Source organism: Branchiostoma floridae, chromosome 9, assembly GCF_000003815.2.
Source record: "Branchiostoma floridae strain S238N-H82 chromosome 9, Bfl_VNyyK, whole genome shotgun sequence".
Taxonomy (NCBI): domain Eukaryota; kingdom Metazoa; phylum Chordata; class Leptocardii; order Amphioxiformes; family Branchiostomatidae; genus Branchiostoma; species Branchiostoma floridae.
Window position 1 is genome coordinate 12,070,037 of NC_049987.1, and position 24,448 is coordinate 12,094,484.

Here is a 24,448-nt window from a genome sequence, read left to right on the forward strand (position 1 = left end):
CCGAATTCAAACTTCTACTGAACAACAAGCAGTTTTTATCGACTGATTGACGTTGATGATGGTATGTGAACTGGAGGTAGTCAAATATTGTTCTGGATGGAGATATTTACACTATGAAAGGAATGAAGAATATTGAGGCACTTTCCATCATGGTAAATATTCTAAGACTATATAAGTGCAGTTTGCTAACCTACCGCCAGAGGACGTCCTCGCGAGGTTAGCAGAAAGGGGTCAAAAAAGGTCAGCAGTCAGGATGGCGGGGAATGTGTGGCTTCAGTTTCATAGATTATTTTTGTCTTGATAAATCCCTTCATGTCGTTTCTTAGTCCCTGGAAGCTCAGTATCTACATAAGAGACGTTGACATTACAACCTCAGCCAGCAGAGGTTCATTTTGAAGATGTCTGGAATGCAGGGCGTAAGTATGCAGATTCGCAAAAACACTAGCTGCTTTGTGGATTTGTGATGCACGATGATAGGCAGAGGGCTTGTTGATATCTGGCCCATGGATGGATGCGGGTGTCATCATAGTTTACCATTACGCTATACACGTGTCACTGTTACATGTTGGTCATTGTGTATATACATAGCGTCTCATATTTCGAGCTACCTAGCTGTTGTAACGGCCAAGCTTGGAAAAGGAAAGCTTCATTTGCATTGCAAAACTATTGCTTGTGTTGGAATTTATGCGGTCAGCCTTTTTACCGGAAAACAGAGGAAAACACAGTTAAACACCGGAAAACACACGAAGGAGTGTATAATCTACTGAAATACAGTATGTTTTGATGAGTAAACATGACAGGTCGCTATGTTTTGTCACAGAATAATCTACATATGGCCCTGGAATGAAGAAATCGTCAGAAAATGCATGAGACTACGGGCCGGACCGCCGCCAGCATCCGGCGGACTGGACGTGCTGATTGTGCAAAATTATGTAACGTTGCAAGCTTTATTAAGAAATACAGAAAACAGATTCTTATCACAATCCGATCACGGTCCGGCCCGTCGTCTCATGCATTTTCTGACGATTTCTTCATTCCAGGGCCATATGTAGATTATTCTGTGGCAAAACATAGCGACCTGTCATGTTTACTCATCAAAACATACTGTATTTCAGTAGATTATACACTCCTTCATGTGTTTTCCGGTGTTTAACTGTGTTTTCCTCTGTTTTCCGGTAAAAAAACTGACCCGAATTTATGCGGGCTTTGAAAATTAAACGTGAGCTGGCTGTGCTTATTGCAATTCAAAAACCAACTTACCCTCTACACATGTATGTCATACATAGCAATGTGCAAAACATATTTAACGTTAATGTTATAAGTAATATTTTTGTTATAATAATAATAATGATAATAATAATATCGGGTGTATTTTGTAATGAATGAGCAAGGTTATTATATTCGAATGAGAGATGTAACAAAAAATACCTCTGGACCAGTCTGGTCAACTGGTTTACCTCAACACAACACAACACAACACAACACAACACAACACAACACAACACAACACAGCACAGCACAGCACAGCACAGCACAGCACAGCACAACACAACACAACACAACTGACTTTATTCAAACTTGTGAAGATATACAAAGTAATTGGTTGGTACTCAAAAGTATCTATAACTGCATTTTTTCAGTATAATGGCTCAACCACTATTAGAATATTAAGTGTCCTAGTGCCAACACGGCACCCAGGCTTCAACATCCGACTGCACACCCTCAGAGTGACACTGGTACCGACTATTTTGATTGGTTAGCACATAGAAGGGTATGGAATTCAAATTTCTATCAAAGTTTGGTACCATTTCGGAGTCATGATACACAAAATAAACACTGTTTCCGTAACTATCAGCAATGGCCATGGTCTCTGCTGCTGCTGCTGGTTTGGTGAGACGGTCTCTCCTCAACCTGTACCAAAACCACTGTACATGAATTTAACACGGCCCTACTTTTAGGGCCCAGAAAAGTCTGACTGTTGCTGTCTCTCCCCAGATGCCGGGGTCCTGCCTGTGGTGCACCTGCCCAGAGCGTATGCAGCAGCTGCTCCCGGACAGCTTGTCGTCCCCGCGGCCGGCGTGGCTGGACACGGTACACCAGGACCTGCTGTACTGCTGGGACTGTGTGCTGGAGTATCATCATGGCAGGGAGGAGGTCAGGAGGGCAAGGCCAGAGCTAGCAAAGGTATGCTAACTTGGGTATCGCATATGCATCATATTTCTACCTCTGTATAAACAGAAGAAATATATAAGAAGGGAAGAGTACCTCCTCAGGAGCTACAAAACTGGCTCCAAAAATGATGTAATTCAAATGTAAACATTTTCCTCCGTCATAGGTCTTGACACAGAAGGAAGTGGCAAGACTGGAAGAAACTTTCATTCTCAGCTTGGATCATGATGACAATATGGATGATGCTGTTTCCATGGAAACACTACATCTACCCCTGTTGGAAGTGCTGAAGTTCCCTTACCTCCTGTTGCATGAGAAGTTGGGTAAGTTTGTATAATAAAGAATTGCTACACTCACCTCTTTTACTCTAGAAAGCAAGCAGATTGACAACTGCAGAAATTGTATTCACTCTAGAATGTAGCTATGAGTAATGCAGGGGCAAGAACCTTATAATATTATATATAGAGAGGTTTGAAAAAATCCTTCCTGCCACCAAATACTACCAGTAGTAGTGCATTGGGCAGCACCCATCTCTATTCTTGTAGCCCTGGGCCACACAACATTGTGTAATCACTATAGAAGGGGGCTAGTCCACTGGTAGTGTCTACATGTTCAACTACCATACTTTTTCCAGTGCAAAGCAGAGAAGGCAGCATGGACTGTTTTTACAATCATGGGTATGACTCTGCCAGGATCAAACTCGAGACCTACTGAACAGCCAGTGCTCCGGTTGTCATAGAGGTAGACCATGATATACATGTATATTGAACCCTGGACTACTGGTATCAGCATTGTATTTGGATAAATAAGAGGTCTAGTTGACCATTCTCCTGTTTTTCCCCAGCTGCCCTGGTAGAACGTGCTATCCAGGCCTTGTCCAGGTCCGGCCGGCCCCTGATTCTGGAGGAGAAGTCAGCAGGGATCTATCTGCTGCTGGTACATCCCAACAGACAGGTGATTCTTCTGTGTTTTTCATCTAGACCTCTAGATGAGTTGTGAATCTGAATGCATAATCTGTTGCACATACAATTGTATTATAATCACAGATGGCGTTGTGTTTGCACAAGGACAGTCTGGAACTGTATTAGTGGGCTGAATCATATTGAACAGTCATTTGAGATCAGTGTAGGCAGAGCATTCTACCAATTTTTGCTTGAGTAAGTTCTATATTTTAGAAGTCTCAGGAAGTTAAATAATCCATGGATATTGTAATACAAAATGCACTTTTATTTTGATGAAACTTTGAAAGCAATCTGAGTTCCAGCATGCTAGGTTATTGGTGTTTCATACATGTGCAAGTGTAGTGCACAAAAGATGTGTGCTATAGAACTCTTGTTATTAGTATACATCTGTTTTGTAAAGAATAGACCAGGAAACAGTGTACTGTCCCCTTTTACACATCCTCACATCCCTGTGGCCTCTCCTTGTTGCCTTACAAGTTAGTTTCTACTCTGTCCTCTGTACACAGATAAGAAAATGGGCTATCAAGTCAGTGCGCTCCCTGGGCATGGTCCACCCGCATCAGTACGAGGAGATCGAGCCTGTGGTTGGCTGGCTGCTGTCAGTGGTGAACTTTGACCTGTTTGAGAACCCTGGGATAGCTCTGGATGTGGATGACCCCCCCTGCGGGATGGAGGACTCTGTGGTCCTGCCTCCATTCCTGTTTGACACCTGTGGCTACAAGGACTACTGGCTAGGTATGTTTTCTTGTGAGAAAAGGTAAGAGTTAGTATAAAACATAAAATGGTTAGTGATTGACATGTATATCCTAGACTACACAGTTCTCCAGTGTTCATGGTGTGCTTTGTTATTCAGTGTGTAACTTAACGATAAGTCAGGTCAAATTGTAAAACAGTAAAGTTGAACATAATTTAAACATTCTGTGTTTCTTCCAAAAATGATTTCATCAGCTTGGTATGATATAGGATATAGGATATACGTATCGATGTCTCTTAGACACCTTTTCCAGAGCTTCTTAGTGAAGTTCTGCTTCTCACCGCTATGTGTAGAAGATGTAGTTGGCGCTCTCTACATCTGCAGAACTGGAGTTAGAAGCTCTGAGGAAGGTGTCTGAGAGACAGCAAAACGTAAGAAAATATCCATTCATACTGGTCTTGTACAAGAATTCTCCTATATACTATTCTGTGTTTTGTAGGCATCTGCCTCCTGCTGTCCTCCCTGGACCCCTCCACCATGAGGACCCAGATGTTTGGGGCCAGGGGACACAGGCACATCCCTGATGCAGTCCTGAATGCCATGGAGCCACAGCAGGGTAAGGGCAACCCTTCTTATCCTAGCAGTACAAAAATACCTGTATGTTATACTCTTGTCAGCATTATCAAAGTTTGGTGGCAATTAGATCTTCCTCAAGTCAAGTCAAGACCTTCTTATACAAAATGTACATATCCACATGTAGAGAAAGCAGAGAACTGTCACATGTCTTCCTTCTCAGAATACAGCAATTTTGTTCCAAATCTGATATAGCAGATACACCATATGTCTATGACTGACTGACTGTCATAGCAGAGTATTCTGAATGGGCAATTTCACCTTACAGGTATGAAGGCAGGTGGTTTCTGGCCGGCGCTGCAGTGCCTGGTTGTGCTGTTTGACCGGCTGGGTTCACGGATCTGGCAGTTCCTGTCACATGACCCAGCAACAGTCTTCTCAACCATCACCAAGAACCCACTGTTCCAGACAGAACTTCTCAGGCTGGAAACATGCCAGGGGAGGAAGAGGTGAGTTTTGCCAATTTATATAAGGTATTTCATATTCAAATTGATGATTGATATGAACTTGTCTATATGAATATTGAAGGAGGATAAGTCAATGATAACTGCAGATACTGTAGATTCAAATCCTCATGCTAGAATTCATAGTACTGAATTTTTCCTTGCAGCAGTGGTGCCATGGTTTCTTCAACATCCAAACAAACTCCAACTAAAAGCCAGCCCAGCCAGTTGCCTGCTTCCCCTTCCCTTTTCTTGGAAAGATATTCAGTGAAACAGGAGTGTGATAGCAGCTGCCAATCATCAACGAGCTTTCATAAGCAAGAGCCAATCAGAGATATTGGTACAGGAGAAGATGACTGGAGCAGTAGTCAACCAATCACAGACAGTCAAGCTGTGTATGAGGCTGCTGATTGGTCCCTGCATCAGACCAATGAAGCCATTGCTCTCAGAATACCTGAGGATGACTTTCCAGAGACCAAACTTTACTCCAACATTCCTGATGTTTTGACAGACCAAACAAGGGCAACAAATGTGCATACTTGTGCCTTTACCTGGTTTATCCCATATGTAAGCTCACTTATTGAGTTTGGTGAAATAGCAGGAGAGCACATATCAGCGTCAGTAATGTTCCTTGCTGAGCAGGCAGACCATACTGAGCATGGGACTCCCTCACATCAGTGTAAACTGGTAGAGCAGTGCCTTATGGTATTGTTGCATCTTCTTGAACTGTTGGTGTCCAAAGACATGCACAGACTGTTGTTGCCTACTTGTAGGATCTGGGTTTCACTTGCCTTGAAACACTGTACCGGTCAGAAGGTGTCAAACAAGACAATGTGGTCATTGGCTAAACACGGCACACATGGAGTCAACCAAACATGCCTCAAGCTGCTAGTGAACCTTTTGAAGCAGGGAGTGAAGCTCCGGCAGGATGACAGATGTGTGCAGTTTCTGGACAAGCTGAACTTGCAGTTGCTTAGAAAGAGAGGTCCTGATGCAGGGGACCCGACTTCTGTACTACTGTCTGAGGTTGATGTGCAGGAAATGCAGAAGTGCATGGAAGGGATTCTGAAGGCAAAAGTAACATCAAATGAATTTTCTGCCATTGCAAGCACCAGCAAGCAGTCAGTGTCTACCAGGGGATCATTAGCAGTAGTTCTGTCTTCCCTACAGCATGGCCAATCAGAAGGCACGGAAGTTCTGCCCCAGCCAATCAAATGTGAGGATGACAGTATGACGTCTCCATCTGCTGGTCCATCCAGGGAATCATTTGCTTGTGAAGATGACGATGTGGACCTTCTTACTACCTCCAGTGACGACATTGACTTGAGTGAAGCAATAAAGTCTGTACAGAGAGAATTGGATAGTCTAAACCAACTTGAAGTACAGAAGGAAGAAGATCACCCGTTTGAAGTATCATTGTCAGTTAAGGAAGAGCCGATAGATGCTCATGAAGAGAGCAGTAAGAGAACTCCTGGAATCAAGTCTGGAACTACAGGTAAACCCCATCACACCAAAGCTGTTATGGACTCAGATAGCCTACTACTTGAAGAACTGACAAGCTTATACAATGAGAGTGTAGCTCAGAAAGGCTCTCAAGGAATGTTGAAGGGAGTATCTCTCACTCCGACTGCAACAAAAAAGTCCAAAGCTAGAACCAGCCCAGCTTTCAACACAGACACAGGAGTACAGATTAAAACTGAACACCAGACTGGACCCTTTGATGGGAGTTCCCAAGTGTCTTCAGGTTCATCCAGACTGCAGGAAACAGAGCCCCCAATTCATACTGCACGTAAATCTTTCCCATCCTCCCTACCAGTTGTCAACAGAAATTCCAGTAGAATTTCCTCAACTAGGGTAGATACCACCTCACCAGTGGAAAGTACCAAAATTCGAACTGCAAGGAAAAGCATCATGCCTTATATCCAAGATGGTGGAAGCAAGGAGCCTTTACCTTCCAGCAAGAGAAGTGCCAAAGATAAGACTTCTGACCTACAAAATGTTTGTGTCAAATTAGAGAAAGAACCAGCTAATGTTGGGTGGAACACAGTCAGGGATAAGGTCTTTGATCCCTCAGATTCAGAAGATTCTATCATTCTCATCAGTGATGATGATGATGATAATGATGAAGATGATGATGTTAAAGATGATGATGATGATGACATAGAGGACCGAATGACAAAGCCTGTAAAGAGAGAGCAAGGTGGGTGTTCTGTTGTTTTTTTACTTTATTCTAGGTCAGTATACAAAAATGTAGATCTTCATCATAAGCCATTGTTTAGTGCAATATGGCTCTAAAGCTGCAATAAGATACACAAGCCTAATACAGACCTTGGGGTATCTTAAACCCACATAGTAAACCACATTTAAAGCATAGACTGTGTAGGGTTTCCATTTATTGCACATATAGTTGATGTTCTTATCTTCTGATCGAAAAAAAACAACTTTCATTGACATCTCTTGGAAGGTGTGCATGGGAACAGAGTCAACCACCTTCATTTGGACCTGACTAGCAGTAGCATGCAGCCACAAGTCCTACTGAGGAAACTCTCACCTCGCACAAGTGAGTCAGCTCATTTCTTACAAGTACCAACCTGTAGGGCTTTGATAGATGAGGGAAAAGGCATGAGAATGATTGTTGTGATATTTAGCATCAGTTCTCTCAATATTCCACCAGGTGCCATTGAACAGCCACATCAAATCATTGTTATAGAGGCCTTCTCAAGATTATCTTGAACACTTAAATATCTAAACTGTCTCAAGTGTATCTACCTCAGCATTGCCGATACTGAATTGGCACATCTCTTTAGAATTCAATCCCTAAATCCCTGAATTGTATGTACCTCAGGACTACTGTTGTTGCAATGGTACATCTCTTTAGATGACCTTGAATGCATGTACTTCTTCTCGTGCGGTATTATGTCACCTGTTGGACTTATGAGAGTTGGTGTTTATTTTTGTTGAGAAATAGCAACAAAGCAACAGTATGAAGTGTCTATGAATATAAGAAATACTTTGTATTCCTCTCATCTCTACCCTCTCCAGTTGAAGCACACACATCTGGTAATAAGAGGGTCCCACAACATTGTACAAACTGGGAAGACTCCACATCTGACAGTGACCAGGGTGATTATCCCATGCCTAAGGGAAGGATAGGGAGAAGGAAGATGTTCAGTAGCAGCAGTGATGAGTTGTCAGACATTGACTCTGTCCCTCTATCTACCCTTGCACAAATGTCTTCCACAAAGGCAGACAGTGGTAAGTATGATTGCTTTTTTATCTTTATTCCTTGGGTCACACCGAATTGATTAGTCTCTTCTCAGATATTTTGAGAAAAAAATGGACAGACTGCAAAAAGAGAGGAGAGGCAGTGAATAGTGAATAGGAGTTGTGGCCATTTTTAAATTTTAATTGGGAAAAATAGGATCACCGATTCCAAGAAGCAGGAACTTAATTTGGTGTGGCCTTGTCAGACAATTTCATTACCATAGATGTTGTAGTGGTAAAACAGATTTGAGAGATACAAAAGAGCATCACTACTTTCAGGAATTGTACCAAACTGAAAGCAAAAGTGTCTGGAGGCATGTTGAAAAGATTTTTGGATTGATTTTTAGACTTTTTTTGGGGATCATTTTTAGTCAAACCCAGTATTGCGTTAATGGACTATTAAGATTAACAGATGCTGTTGTGCCTTGCAACCAAGTGTCCCGCATATGAAAAGGTGATTTGATCCGTATTTCTTCCTTATATTATATTACATCAAGAAGGTTATATCACCTCCTTGATTACATGTTCTTAATGTGTCAATCAACAGATATCATCAGCATCTCTGACTCAGATGAGGAGCCTTCCTCACCAGACAGAGAACCCCAGGGAACATCAGCCTCTAGAAATACAAGTAAGGTTGGAGACAGATGGAAGCAGAAGATCCTGACTAAGAGGAGGAGAAATGTGATCCTGTGTGATAGCAGTGATGTGGAGGAGAATGTGACAAAGCCCAGCCTGCAACAAGGTATTTAAATCATTAAACAATGAAACTTTTTTCGCAAAAAAATTGGTTGCTCTGACATGAAACATTGGTACGAATATGATATATTAAGTTTACTGAAAATTTTCTTTTGCTTCAGCTGTGAAGATGGAAAAAGACCCACTTGCCAGTCCAGGGATGCAGCGGAAGATCAAGTCAAAAGTGAGCAGATTATTTGGTGACTCCAGCTCAGAATCAGAGGGTGAGAAAGGTCACGAATCAATCAAGGAGCAGTGCAGAGACATCCCTCCCTCTGGTACAACAAATGTAACTAACCAGGAGAAGAGTAGAGAGACTGTGTCATCAAAATGCTCAAATCAAGAAATGGGACAAAGGCCATTGTTCAAACCAGAAAAGACCACACCTGTGTCCTCTAGAATCTTTAACAAACTGTCCCTGAAGTGTAGACAGATAGCCAGCCAGCATAGCACCCAGGATAGCCAAGCCAGCTGGCAACCTGGTCAGTGTAAGAGCCAGCCAAGTGTAAGTCTTGAAAGAAGAACAACCACTAAGTCAGGCAGCACTGTTGACAAGTATGGTGATGAAGGCAGTATTAAACACCAGACAGACATAATTGACAGGTTTGCCTTCCATGCATCAGACTCAGAGGACTCTACAGGGGTTACAGTGGGCTCTGGGAAATCAGCAATATGGAGCAAAGTGCAGGAATCCCCTCTTAAGATAAGTACCTCTGTGGCAAGTAAAATCAGGTGTCAGCTTTTGCAAAACCAGCACCGGTCATCAGATGATAACCAGAGAAAAGAACAAACTGATGATGCCAACAAGGGATCTCATTCATCAAAAGAACCAAAGGAGGGAGCAGAGTTAGAACTAACTGATATGGAGCTTCTTGCAGCAGCCGATGAGAAGAACTCAGGAACAGATTCCCAGGAGGATACCCTGGCTGCTTTCCTTGCGGATGACAATGCTGAGGACCATGCCTACCTGATGGAGAGTAGTGATCAGGCCTGGATGGACAGCGAATCAGAGAGGGATGAAAGACAGAAGAGCTTCAATACAAAGAAGTTTTACAAGTCTGGCAGAAAAGATGTTGAGTCGACATCACAAGACTCCTCCACTACCCTAAAGAGGAAAGAAAGTCACCTGGATAATATATCCTCTTCTGCTGTTGCTCCTGGGAGAAAAACAGCAGAAAATAACACAAACAAGAAGAGGAAAATAGGAGATCAGGAATGCGGTTCTACAATTACAAGTAAAAGTAGACATACAAGCCGAGAAGCAGCACATCCTCTTGCTGATACTTGGCACAGAGAAGATGCCTTGGAAGCAACAAACAATGTTGAGAATGATGACAACATAGATTATGATGAGCCTGTTTACTTTGACTTTGACCTTGACGAGGTTCCAGAGGAGGAACAGGAACATTTCCTGGCAGAAAAGTTTGCCTCCTCACAGGAGACACCAAAGAAGACAACAGCACATAAGAAGAAGAGTCAGCACGTACAGGCATCAAAGAAACTTATACATGGAAAAGGTATTTTGCTCCTTTGGAATGCATTGATGATAGTGGCTAGGTATTGTATCAGATCTCTTGGAAGAAAAAGTAACGGATATGTTTCTGTGAAGTGTTAAAATCTTGCCTTTTGCATCTGAAAGGTATTAGTAATATAGTTGAAACCTAAGCTTGTGTGACATGTTACAGATGTATGTACTGGAGTTGATGGATGAATGGAGTACTGGCAGGATTGTTTGGATACAGAGTTGGGGAAGTATAATCATGGTGGAGTTTAGTCCATAAAGGACTGGTTTAGGAAATTGATGTACTGAAATGAAACTTCACAATTTTCTCCAGGAGGGAAAAGGGCAAAGACTGCAGCCAGGCTTCGTCTGACATCTCGTAGCACCATGCTGACAGAAACCATGATCCAGACCAGGCCACACAGCAAGGTGAACGCAGATAGGGTGGGACCAGCTCGAACCAGTGCCAGCCAGTCAAGCTCACTTCAAACCATTACCAATCAGTCACGTGCTCTTGAAACCAGTGATGGCCAATCAGCTAGGATCAGTACCAACCAGGCAGAACCAGCTCAAACTGGTAGTAACCAATCAGAAGCTCCAGAAGCTGAACCTGAAAGTGCCTCAGACAAGACCGCAATCACACAGGTGAAGTAAAGAACATGTTATTTTCAAAGCTATGTATCTTAACTGGACTCCATGCAAAGCTTTTATAGCTTATATTCTTTGATACCAATCCTTCCTGGTATTGGAGCAAGGAGAGTGTTGAAAATGCATTCAATTTAGAAGTAACTGTGCTGACTTTTGCTTGTTTCATCTGTCTCCCAAGGTCTCAGCCACTACACCATTTGCCTCATACCAGCAGAAACCAGCTGTAGTAAAGAAACCTGTAATAAAGGAGCTGCCTGCCCCCAAAGTAGATCCCAGCAAACCTATTAACCCGGATTACTTCTTAACCTGCATCCTGCAGTGGAACCCACAGCAAATGGAAGGATCAAGTACGCTTTAACGTTGCTCTTCATGCCATTTATAAATATATCAGAAGGGGTAGTTAGGAACATTTTTGTTGCTCCTTTTTCAAGAAAGTTAGTGTCAATTTTGCATAAGGCTGATCAAGTTGGCATTGTGATGTGTGGTGAAGATTAACTGCCTCTCCTGTTTCCTGACCCACTGCATGTATAGGCAGGAAAGAGTTACCCATCCCTTGCCATGACCTGCAGCCCATACCTCAGATGTTTGGCTCGTTTGACGACTACCTGAAAACATTCACACCTCTCCTGTTGCTGGAGACATGGGAAATGGTAACTACTTTCTTAATTATTACTTATTGCTCATAGCAGACTATTAGTACATACTTACACCCAGCGTTCCCGCCAGGTTTTTGAAAGTATGCGTCCAAATATTTGGGAGGGGCGTAATGAGCGCCGGAGGCGCGAGACGAGCGCCGCAGGCGCTCGCATTCTATGGGGGTCCGGGGGCATGCTCCCCCGGGAAAATTTGGATTTTCAAACCCTCTAGAACACAATTTCCTGCAATTTGAGAGGATAATCATGCACTTGAGATTGGATGTCGGTTGCCTCTTTTACTCCCATTTTCAGTTATCGACGACCACCCTCTTCATCAAAATACGTTATATTAAAAAAAACTGTAAGCACAGGGAATCAGCCTTCCGTGAACTGGCCCGGGTATTATTTGTCCAGACATATCTATATGAAAATTTTGGATTTTTGATGCTTCGAAACAGGGCTCTAGCCTGTCCGTCAGCCCGTGGAAAAATTCTGCCAATTTTTTTCCGTCATTGAATAAAAAAATGTCTAACGTTACCTCGTGCGATCGATGTTGCGCCCTCCCGCATCAAAAATTTTTCCGAGACGATAAAATAATGGCGCCATCACACTTTGTGTCTTTTTTCTATTTTGCCCGATGATTTTAGTCAAATTTTTCGAATCGGTGGGGTTTTACAAGGCCTTGCCGTCATTTTCCACGAGCGTGCGTTTGTTCCTGCGACCTCAGGTAACCCCGTTTTAGGCGTGAAATCTTTGGCTGGATTTCTTTTTAAATAGATCAAGAACGTTATAAATTACTCGAGGAGGACGATCTGCTGCCTCTTTGACAGTGATCATTGCCGGTGTAACCTTGAAGCAGTAGCCAGAAAGACGGCGCTGCGATCGACGGTCAGTCTGGGGAGGGGGGCGTGCCGCGCCATGTGCCACGGAGTGCACAGCCGACTCGATCGACGCTTGACAACAATATTGCGGCCCCTTTTCTGCCGCAAATTTTGTCTTTTTGAAATAAAAGAAATTTTGTAAATAAGAAATAAAGTGTATAGTTTTGGATTCTTCACTTATTTACCGCGCACCGTTTTTTGTTAGCAGCTAGGGAAGAAACTCAAGTTGCCAGACGACACGGGCGGCTACCAACGTCACGTGCGCTAATACTCGGTAACTTTTTTTTTTTTTCGGTGACCAATATCAGAGTGTAACATTACATTTATCAAACGCTGATTGGTTATTAAGATGATTGGATTTGGACCTGGTGGCCAATCTAGACTGCTTGGCGCTAGCGGCCTGTTGTCAACGATACCGACTGCCAATCAACTGCCCACAGTGTGAGAACTTTTGTTGAGATGTGCAGCACTCGCGCAGAGCAGTTTGCTTGTTCAATACTAGTATTACCCACAAATCTTTAACAAATACGTGAAACTGAGGACGAGTAAGTATCATGTTAATATCAGAATATAAAATCTGCATAAGATTTCTTCGAGTGTTAAAGAATGCTGACTGTCAGACGTATTTCACAGACTACAAAAAATTACATTGCGCAACGGACGGCTCAGACTGGCGTGTGGCTGGGTGTGTCGTACATGGGTCCGCTAGTTGTAAAACGTACCCCATCCGCCCCATGCCCAGACTACTGGGATGACCGGAAAGTGAAGAATTTGAAGTATAAATTGTAAAGGTAGGATTCCTTCGTATAAAGACAGATTTTTAAAAAGATTCCAGATACATTTTGTACACTGGTGGTACAGGTCAGCCTTTCTTTCAGATTTTTTTATGGACGCATTCAGCTGAGCCGAGTGCGTCTTTCCAGAAAAAAATGCGTCCAAAGACGTAAAGACGTATGCCTGGCGGGAACGCTGCTTACACCTAACATCACAATATCATGTTTCTTTGATTAATTTTGCAAAGAACTTACACTAGTGGAATTCACTATCTTTAACCCATGTCACTTTCATGTATTACTGAGAAATTTGACATGTGCATTTACAGATTTGTAAAGAGTGGGAGAGTGCCAACTCCAAAGGACCTATTGCCAAGATGAAACTTACTGTGGGGACCTGTTTTGAGGCACGATGTCTTCAACTCATCCATACCCAAAGTACGTAGAGCACCTTTTTGATGCATATGCAGAATAAGGTGTTGTTAATGTTGTATAGTATTCTGTTAGTAAAGGACAGGGAAACAGTTATCACCAGGGACAGGGAAACACAGTCAGCACCAGGGACAGGGAAACACAGTCAGCACCAAGGATAAGGAACTGGGACAGGGAAACACAGTCAGCACCAGGGACAGGGAAACACAGTCAGCACCAGGGGCAGGGAAACACAGTCAGCACCAGGGACAGGGAAACACAGTCAGCACCAGGGACAGGGAAACACAGTCAGCGCCAGGGACAGGGAAACACAGTCAGCACCAGGGGCAGGGAAACACAGTCAGCACTAGGGACAGGGAAACACAGTCAGCACCAGGGACAGGGAAACACAGTCAGCAACAGGGACAGGGAAACACAGTCAGAACCAGGGACAGGGAAACACAGTAAGCACCAGGGACAGGGAAACATAGTAAGCACCAAGGACAGGGAAACAAAGTATCAGACAGAAACATGCCAGTGTCATGTTCCATGTAGTCATGGAATGATGACTGCATTCCATGACTGCTTTCCATGTGGTCATAGAGTGATGAAATAAAAGATCTTCAGTTAAATTGACAAATGTTGAATCAGAGACAAATTACTTTGTGTCTCTAAAACCCTGGCTTAATCAAAACCAGGGCTCAAACTTGAGGGATATAACCTAAATTCAACATAAAGGATTTCTTAAAGACAACTTTAACATATTTTTTCAGCCCTGTTGAAGAAACAAGCCCCCAGCCCTTCTGAAGGTGACCTTCTGGTGTTGAGTTCTGCCTGGAGAGGAGACCTTGGACAGGAGGGTCTCACACAGGCATTTGGTGTGGTGGAAAAGGTGACCAAACAGCCGAATATAGGTAAGTGCATCAGGCACAAGCACCGATCTACCGTATTCTCATACATTTATACTCTGCATGTCTGCACCTGCACAGCATAAGCTAGAACTGTCTCTTTGAACTTTTTACCAAAATTAGTGCATCAAGGATTCAAGACGATTTACCCAATTACTGGGCCAAATTCATGATTGCATTCTGCTGAAAGATGCTATACAAAATGAACCGTTTGATTTTCCAGGTGGAAGTTATGATTACTGGAAGCTGACTGTTTGTATCAAAGTCAATGGAACTACCTTCCCTGTGACAGAGGGTCAGACTATCACTATCCAGGTAAAGGCCTTTTGTACAGTAGTACTAGTAGTCTCACCTTTACTCCCTGGTAAAGGTGAGACTCCCTATGCTCAGTTATAGTAGTACCGGTAGTATCCATTATTTGATTGTACTGCTGCTGAGTTCTCTGACACATGGGCAGGCAGCAGTCGGCTAGTCTTCACACTGCGCTTCCAAGCGGCTCTATCCAGTGGTTTCACGATGGTTAGGCCGCACATTGGTTTCACAATCATTTGTGTGGTATTATTTGATAGATTTGTTGTAGGATGGGATAAAACACCAAATGACAGATATTGAAGATATTGACTTTTAGTGTTACCCACATGTGAATGATATTGGTTTACTGCTAGTAGCTCCTGCATCTTGTTTAGATCAATAGATTTTTGCATTGCTGCCAAGATAAGTAAGTGAGCATAAACTCCTGATCCCTTATAGCCAGTGACATCATTGGTGGCATGTCAGCGCCAGTGGAGTGGTCTGACGTTCCTCCACCGCTCCCTGCTGGCCAGGGACATCCTCCGTCCCAGGGGACCATCAGTCTTCGCTGTCGACACAGATCCTTCCCAGAGAGCACATGTGGTAAGCTTGTCATCGACATGGAAACCCATTTTCTAGACCTAACATACAATAGTAATACTGTAATGATTAAAAATTGAATATCTGTGTATCTACAAGAGGCAAAAGGAATTAATAAACACCTTAAATTGCCCTACATAATTGATGAAACAAATGCATAAATATGAAATGACACAACCAATAAAAGGTTATACACAAAAACATGATTGTAATGGGTAACAATTGTAACAGGTACATGGTAGTTGAGTTTTTTGTAAGTAATGATTTTAAGGAACTAATCTACTTTCATGAATAACAGTTAAGACACTGTGTGTGCATGGTAATGCTCTGAAAGCTCATAAACTTTAAACTTTGATAACAGTATGCTGCATCCAATGAAATTCATTCATTCATTCATTCATATGTATCAGCAAATATTGGATACCTCATGACTTGTTGAACCAGGAAATTCAGCTTGTAAGTAGTGAATGTGTGTAATGCCTGTGCAGGTTGGGAGGTACAACCCCATGCAGAGGGCTGCCATCGCTGGTGCAGCCCACTCGGCACTTCGGCCCTTCCCCCTGCCCAGGATCTGTCTGCTACAGGGGCCGCCGGGAACAGGGAAGTCTCACACCATCGTGGGACTGGTCAAGAAAATCATCCAGGTCTGCCATGATGTGGTTTATTCTATGTTGGATATATAACAATATATATTGTGTATTTCTTCTGATAGGAAAAATTCCTTTTTGATGAACACAGAAAGGAGGATTGGTGTTGTGCCCAAATCGAAGTAAATAAATGTTGCTAAGGGAGGATGATAAGAAGTAGTTTGCTGTACAATGTATTACTTTAAGTGCAGTTCGCGGGGATTTACTTTGGCGGTAGCGGGAAAATGGAGTATTCGCAGTAGTTTAAAGTTTGCGGTAGCACCATTGACTGCAGTCTCATACTATAATAGAAAAATGTTCGCAGTGGTTTTAAGTTTGCGGTGAAGTGGTCACCACGAAAACCGCAAACATAAAACCAAGGTGAACATTTCTGCATTCACAGTATTATTAGATAGTTGATCAACGAGATGTAGAATGTACGAAAATAAGAAATGTACATATTAGAATTTGTTGGAAGCATGTTCTAACTCATGTTTATTTTCCTCTTGTTTGTGACTGTAAGAATGTCCAATTATGATACAAGTTTTAACACTGCTCAAACTTTTCATACCCCCCAGGCTGGCGAAACCCCCCCAGATGGTAACCCCCCTACCCCACAGAACTCCAAGCCCCGTGTGCTGCTGTGTGCCCCCTCCAATGCCGGCATTGATGAGCTGGTGCGGCGCATGATCCGAGATGTTCATGAAGGGGAGGAGGAGAAGGAAAACAAGAGGAGGTTTTATAAAGGTAGGGGCGTGAAACGTTTGGGGGGTGTTAACTACTGCAAATGATGGACTAGAAAATCAAAGTTGTTATCTAATATGTACATAATTGTACATATTAGATAACATGTTAGATGAAGTTAGACGTCTGCCACAGGAAACATCTGCGTGCAATCACAGGTCTCCAATGGCCAAAAAGCATGGTATCCAACAACACCCTGTACCGTATCTGTAACACCATACCTCTCTCCGAAAAAGCTGAGCAGGCAAGGTGGTCTATGTTTGGACACATCCTCAGGATGCCACAAGACACACCTGCACAAAAAGCCCTTGAAGTCGCCATGCTAGGTTCAAATAGATTCAAGGCATGCAAGGGAAGACACTGTGTCAACCTGCTCAGCCTGCTGAAAGCAGACCTAAAGCACAGAGGTCAAGTTTTTCCTACAACAGCAAAGAAACTCCAGGAGCTAAGGAAGCTTGCAGGATGCAAATCACAATGGAAAAGGATGAAGAAAGACTGAATGCAGCTATAGGACTTTCCAGACTATAGATGCAGAACCCAGTGACTGATGATGTACATAATTATTCATAGCTGAAAATCATCAGGACAAACCAATAATTTGAGTTCATCCTCACAAAAAGTTTCACTGTGAACTATTGTCAGGTTGTACTAACTGTATAGCTCTTGCCAGGTAAGAGAAGTCCATTGGCCAGATTGCTTGAGGCTAGGGGCAAGTGAAAGTGCTGATCAGCCAAGCACATGTCGTCCTGTACTTGCCAGCTTGATTTAGATAGATATTGTCCACCAGCCTGACTAAATTGTGATACATGCTGCCTGCCTGGCTGACCGGCCCTAGAAGCATAAAATTAGCAAGCTGAAAGAGTCCATACTTTCTCTTGTAGCAAAAACATTGTTACTTACAGGCTTAAGATTTAAGTGTAGTTAACTAGAAAAATTTAACAAAGTGTGCCCAATAGGTGCAGGGGATTCTTGAAAACTTGTCCAACCCCGTGTTGGTTGTAATGACTCTCAAACAACTTCTCTGCAGGGAACTGTGGGGACCTGAACCTTGTCCGTCTGGGCCGCCCGGCCTCCATCCACCCAGATGCACAGGGCTTCAGCCTCGACAACATCGTGGAAAAGCAACTCCAGTCATGTAAGTCTTTATGGTGGAGCTATTTTATTGTTACAATCAGGTAGTTATGGCTTTGACATCTTGTATCAGGCTTAAGAAATGTCAGAAAATTTGTAGCAAACAACAGATCATAGCTAAAGTTGTGTCAAAGTTGGTGCTTTAAGCCGTGCTGACTGTTTCTGTTCCCAATGGCTTTCTTGCAGTCACCAAAGAAGTAGAGAGCAGCAAGGAGAGGCACATTGTGGTGCAGCTGACAGCCCTGGATGTGAAGATAGCAGACCTGGAGAGGGAGTGTGGCATGCAGCGGCTGATGGGGAACACACAGAAGCAGAGGGAGGTGGAGAGGAAGAGGGACGCACTGCAGGCACAGAGGGACAAACTGGACAAGACAAACAGACAGGTGTGGGGAGAAACACACATACCAATCCTGGAAATGGGAAAAAATGTTGCAGATATGTTGAAAATTAGTTGCAAATGCTTTAGATGCAGAATATTTGCAGTTTTGGATCTAGAATTCAACTGAAATATGTACCTAAAATTAAGGTCAAAACCCTGGAGATAAAAAGCACCTGTTGTCTGGTTGTGGTTATAGTGATGACATGACTGACATTCTGTGTGTCCTGATAATCAGGTCCAGCTGAAGAATGAGGAACGGCACAGGGAGGGAACCAAGATCAGACAGCGGGTACTGATGGACGCAGATGTGGTCTGCTGCACCCTCAGTGCCAGTGGATCCAACATGCTGGAGCAGGCCATTACTAAGGCGGGGGTGGCCAGGAGCATCCACTTTACATGTGTCATCATTGATGAGGTATTGTAATCATAAACAACAAATTTGATGGCCAAGAAACTTAAAAGATATTTCAATACTATAGGGTTCAAGATGTTGTACTTTCAAATTGGTGATTGTCTTTTTTGGTTGTAAGTGATACAGAGGGTACCTGAGGAACATAACTAACCCTATTATCATTTCTTTCAGGCTGGCCAATGTAATGAACTGGATGCCCTGATCCCATTGCAGTATGGGATGTCCAAACTTATCCTGGTAGGAGACCCTGAACAACTGCCAGCAACTGTGCTGTCCAAGGTCGGGAATTTGTGATCTTTGAATTTGTAAAAAAAAAAAGAGATGGGATGGGATCATGGCATGGATTGTTGGATTGAATGTGTTTGAAAATTTCTGCATTTTGTACATGTTTTCTTCTCATGTTCATCCTTTTCGTCAACACTGCATAGTTGTTTGACACAGTATGTTTTCCCATCACAGAAAGCCCAGGACTTGAACTTCCGCCAGTCCCTGTTTGAGAGGCTGTACCGTGTCTTCAAACCTCGACCAGACAACCCAGTGTTGATGTTGAACACCCAGTACAGGATGCACCCAGCCATCTGTGGCTTCCCTTCCTACAACTTCTACAGTGGAAAATTGAGAACTGATAAGTAAGCTAAGCATTCAATTTATTCTCTCATACATGCCACCACACCCTCCAGGTTCCCCGGAGCGCGCGGCGGGAGCCCCGGTAACCTGATACCCTACGTTCCAATGGAAACTTTGGGGCCAAATTTGGCCATCGTGTTGTATCTGTAGCAACGATGATTTATAAGTCTGTAATATATTGGGTGCTGATTTTTCCTGTATGCTATTCGCAGAGATGTGGCTGAAGATCGGCGCCGCTGCAGTTTTAAGCCATATGTCGTCTTCAACATGCTGGATGGACGAGAGCAGGAGAGCCGTATGAAGGCCGGGTGAGTTGGGAAGATTGTGGGGAACTGGCTCAGAACAAGGAGGTTATCTACCATACAATTATCCGAGGATGTTCAAACCAAGATATTTGTGTGTATGTTTGGGGGGGGGGAGTGTTATATGTATACAGTTCAAAATATAAAAACAGGAGGTTGTTCAAGTAAGACTGCTTTCAATAGAAATATAATTCATTCAACTATCATCAGTATCACAGCAAAAGATTACAAGCAGGTCGACAGAGTTTGTCCGAAAATTTAGAGGGGTAAGTCCCTACAGTCTTAATTCCAGTGTCGGAAGTAAAGCTTTGACATTTTTGTATGATGCAGGTCATGATGTTTGTTTGTTTTCCTCTGACAGGGGGATCTATAACCACACAGAGGCAGTGATGGTGGCACAGCTGGTAATAGCCCTGAAGGAGAACCCTGCCATAGACACACGCAACATTGGAGTCATCACACCCTACCAGAAACAGAAATGGCTCATAGAGACACAGCTCATCAGGAGGTGTGTGGAGCACATGTGTAGAACTGTGTACATAGATTTTTTGTCTATTGCAAAGAACATACAGATATATACTTATATAAGTAGCCTTCTACAAGTTAGCCAAATGGTGTGATAGGGAGAGGATGATTTCTTCTTCATTTTTTGTGTGGAAATTTTAGGGCTGTCTCCAGGACCCGTTCTTCCATGCCAGGATACAAATTTGCTTGTTGGGGTGGAAAATAATTCGCTCCAACCGTCCAAAAGCCCAAACTTCATGACACAAAGTTGATAAAATGTATTTTCCTAGGTTTAATATGACAGATTCATTCATAGCAAATTAACAAGATGAGCTCCCAAACAATGAGTGGACAGAAAAAAATTTAAAGCTGGAGACAGCCCTGGGAATATAAGTATTTTAGATAAGTTGTTGACTGTGTTTGAGCTAAGTTTAAGCTTTTATTTTTTCATTTGAGGCATGTAACTACCTTTGAGGCCTTTTGAGTCATCATTTATGTCTCCCTTACTTCACACAGTGGTAACAATCAGGTTGAGGTCGGCACTGTTGATGGATTTCAAGGTCGTGAGAAGGACATTGTCATCCTGTCGTGTGTACGGGCTTGCAGTAGCTCGGGAAGTATCGGTTTCCTGTGTCATCGGCAGCGGATGAACGTGGCGCTAACCCGTGCCAAGTTCTGTCTCTACGTCGTCTGTCATGAAGCCTCACTCAGGGTAGGTCTTTCCACTTTTCTTTAGCATCATTTATCATATTTCCTTTGGCACATAAAGATTCGCTTGCTTCCATATTGCTGGTATTAGGGGAATTGTTTGATATGTCAAGTGTTTCTTGCTTACATTTTTGACAGGAATCTGTCAGGAAATTGCAGTAATGTCTGACAGTAAACCTGCATACATGTAAACTATATACATGTACATGAAGACAAAACCTTTCCAACTTTTATATCAGTTTTGCAGTTTGTAACAAGAGGTGACCTTCAAGAAGCTTGATACTTAGCATTTACTGTTAAGGCATAATACAGCATTTAATGTGAAGAACACAGACTTTATTATGATCTATGGCTGTCCCTTTCTTGACAGACTAACCTTGACTGGCACTCATGCATGGAAGATGCTCGGAGACGGGAGGTTCTTGTAGATGTGAAAGGCCTCGGCTCTGAGGAGGACTTCCACCAGTTGGGTCGAGCAGCCCGGCTCAACGTGAAGAAACTCTGTCCCAGGCCTGGCCCATCTGCTATCACTCATGAGGAAAACAAGCAGGTGCAGGAAAGAAGGGGAGAAAATGACACCAAGCTGAAGAAAGGCAAGACTGCTAAGGAAAAACCTGGCTCTCAACACACTGCAACTCTGAAGAAGAGTATGCAAAGTAAAGGAGGTAAAGAACAAAGACATGAAAGTGACATTCCAGCACATAGTAAGAAAGGCAAACACTATGAGAAGAAATCATCCAGAGATTGTCCAACATCTTCAAAAGGCAAGACAACAAATGCAGCAAAGGGCTCCTCACAGGAAGGTAGGAAGTATGCAGCAGAGGCTGGCAGGAAAGTGTCAGCAAAGGCTAGAAAAGGAGAAGCAACCAAGAGCTCTTCTGTCAACAGTTCATCAAAAGAGTCTAGTAAAGGACATGAGAAAGCCAGCAAGAGTACTGGCCACAGGAAGAATGTTGCTCACAACAAACACAAGACAAGTGAACGAACCTCCACAGTTACAACCAAACATGGAACAACAGGAAGACACGATGGGAAGAAGAGACTGCCAGCACAGGGGAAGAACAAATTGAGCGGATTCAAAATACCAAAGGTGGTGGTCACTTCTACACAAGAGTCGGTTCAAAGCAAGTCAGTGAAAGAAACTCCTACAGCCACATCTTCAGGGAAAGAAACTCCTGCTACATCTTCTTTGGTGAAAGAAACTACCACTGCAGTGTCTACAATAAAAGAAACTACTGCCACAACATCAACAGCAAGTACATCAAGGGGGCAAGTCTTTCCTCTTGATTCTATTCTTGGTCAAATGTCTTCTGCCACCAAAGAGGATGATGTTGTTGCCAATGGGTTTGGTTCAGGGGCAGGAATCTCCAATGATGATGTATCGCTACGTAATGGCTCCAAGGAGGATTCACATAGTGTTCACACAGCTGACAAGGCTAATTCAGGTGCTGTAGAGAACAGACAGGCACTGAAGAGGAGAGGGGACAAAACTGATGATAATCTCAGGCACTTCAAAATCCCCAGAAGGAACAGCCAGGATGTAGTCCATGTTCCTGCAAATACTTCTGATGGGAGCAGACAGTCAAGTAGCCAAGCAAAGATTGGCACAAACAATAATAAGCCCTGCCCTGTGGATACTAGGGGCCATACAGGGCAAAGCTCCAAAGTCATGTCAGACTCACAACAAGGTGGTCACAGGGCTAGGGTTGGATCGGTGGGAGGGCAGGATACGGACCAAAGGGAAGTGAACCATCTGCGAAGAGGGCAGCACGCCAAGCACACAATACAGCAGGAAAACAGCTCTAACATTCGATCTACGATTGTGTCCAGAACAGATGCATCTGGAAGGATTGTCAGGACCAGGTGGGAAAAGTTAAAGTCAGTTTTGAAATCACCCACCAGACGGACATCTAAGAGACTGAAAGTAACCTTTGACTCCTCTATTGTGAATACCCCATCTAACACCCGAGAGTTGACAAACTACTGTGGAAGTTATGAGGCACGGATGGCAGAAATGAAATCTCTTCCAAACACAACGAGATCTGATGTGGGCTCATTTGTGCCAGATGAAGCAGACAATTTCAGGAACACACAAGCTTTCCAAAGAAGGGGAGCTCTGTCAGTTACTGTCAACACACAGTCAGGGGGCAGAGCTGCACAATTATCACACTCAGAGTCAGAACTACCAGAACTCTCTTCTACTCAGTCTCCACTGAAAGACCAGGACAGATCATTCAACCATAGCTTGAGAGGCAATCCAAGCCAGGAGGCTGCAGTTGGCAATGTAAGGACAGGGGGCAGCTCTGCTAGGTCTGGCAACCAGACAAAACTGACATCCAGCCATCAGATAGCCTCAGATCCTAGTCCAAGATCAGGGGCTCAGGGTAACAGGATCAGGATCAGCAACTTTGTACCCGCAGCGACAACTCGCAGGGATTCAAATGGCACTGTTACATTCCAGAACCACATGGCATCGGCCAGTCACCAAAGGGAGAGAGGGGAGAACAATAGTAGCTCAGGTACGAGGTCGAACTATCCCAGTATTATCACAGGCCAAATTGCGAGGATCCCACACAGCAGTAGCACATCAAACCCTGCCGTGTCAGGCAACTCCACACGGGACCCACGTCTTGCCCGAGTTCATCGAGGCGCCATGATCCAACCCCCCTGATCCTAAGTAAGTATACTGGTACCCTGCAACATATCTTTGTAATGTAAGAGACAACATATTCTAATAAATTTCTTGCACTATAATGTTCCATTTACATGTACTGATATAGCCACTCACAAAACAACCTAAAAAAGATTACTGTAGATAAATAAGTGTTTATAAAGCTTGTACCCCAGTAGTTTTATACCTTGTCTTCCATTGTTTCAGGTCTAGGTAACCAGAGGCTGTGGAATGACAGGTCATGCGTCTTCATAAACCCATAAGGCTGGACCAACCTCCTTGGCTGGATGACATACGCACCATGTATATCAAGGAGATGGGGATGTGGCAAACCAACTGAAAAGGGTAGCTAAAAACTGCTGAAAAGTCTGAATATATCCGGCATCATCCATCTAGTATTGATGGAGTGGTGAAACCATCTGGAGAGTACCTAGGGACATGAATTTTACTGTAAGTTATAATATCCTAGTTGTTGAGCAATATTTGTTTTATATGAGCAACAAGTGGAACTCATTTAAGGTTTCTCGGTTGGCTAAATTGGCATTTTGACCTTCCACTGTTTTCTTATTAATGAATTAAGAACGAATGGAGCCGTAACGAATGTTGATAGATGGGCATTAAAGAATTCTAAATCTGATTTTTGGGGGGCCAAATTGATGACGTCATCATTTTTATCGCCTCTGATATTATTTTTTTCTATGACAAAATACAGCACTTTGGTACATACCACTGTAATGAAACTTCGTTTTTCGTTTGTAGATATCAGTTTGCGCAACCGTGAGTTGTAGCTTCA

General features: G+C 43.2%; 1 protein-coding gene across 5 annotated transcripts; it reads left to right on the forward strand.

Moving 5' to 3' along the window:
* Positions 1 to 172: 172 nt before the first annotated feature.
* On the forward strand, positions 173 to 24,234 carry LOC118422418 (probable helicase senataxin). 5 transcript variants are annotated; one of them, XM_035829980.1, is made up of 32 exons: positions 173 to 416; positions 1,996 to 2,184; positions 2,336 to 2,492; positions 3,014 to 3,123; positions 3,638 to 3,866; positions 4,325 to 4,441; positions 4,727 to 4,907; positions 5,069 to 7,101; positions 7,363 to 7,461; positions 7,944 to 8,156; positions 8,713 to 8,910; positions 9,026 to 10,420; positions 10,739 to 11,049; positions 11,231 to 11,399; positions 11,584 to 11,702; positions 13,671 to 13,779; positions 14,526 to 14,666; positions 14,884 to 14,975; positions 15,411 to 15,554; positions 16,040 to 16,195; positions 16,756 to 16,924; positions 17,949 to 18,056; positions 18,239 to 18,435; positions 18,667 to 18,846; positions 19,015 to 19,122; positions 19,303 to 19,472; positions 19,683 to 19,778; positions 20,134 to 20,280; positions 20,793 to 20,988; positions 21,355 to 23,375; positions 23,418 to 23,661; positions 23,863 to 24,234. In XM_035829980.1, the coding sequence occupies exons 1-31, from the start codon at positions 399 to 401 to the stop codon at positions 23,653 to 23,655; spliced, it is 9,810 nt and encodes a 3,269-aa protein (XP_035685873.1). In that variant the 5' UTR covers positions 173 to 398; the 3' UTR covers positions 23,656 to 23,661; positions 23,863 to 24,234. The 5 variants fall into 5 exon arrangements, with proteins under 5 accessions (XP_035685873.1, XP_035685868.1, XP_035685869.1 ...); XM_035829975.1 differs by having other exon boundaries at positions 21,355 to 23,661; XM_035829976.1 differs by having other exon boundaries at positions 7,366 to 7,461; positions 21,355 to 23,661.
* Positions 24,235 to 24,448: the final 214 nt, after the last annotated feature.

What these genes read in the sequence shown, in the direction of transcription:
- LOC118422418 (XM_035829975.1), top strand. An exon ending in ACAAGACCGCAATCACACAG is followed by an intron (nt 11,050 to 11,230) that starts GTGAAGTAAAGA and finishes CTGTCTCCCAAG; the next exon opens with GTCTCAGCCACTACACCATT. An exon ending in CAAGAGGAGGTTTTATAAAG is followed by an intron (nt 16,925 to 17,948) that starts GTAGGGGCGTGA and finishes ACTTCTCTGCAG; the next exon opens with GGAACTGTGGGGACCTGAAC.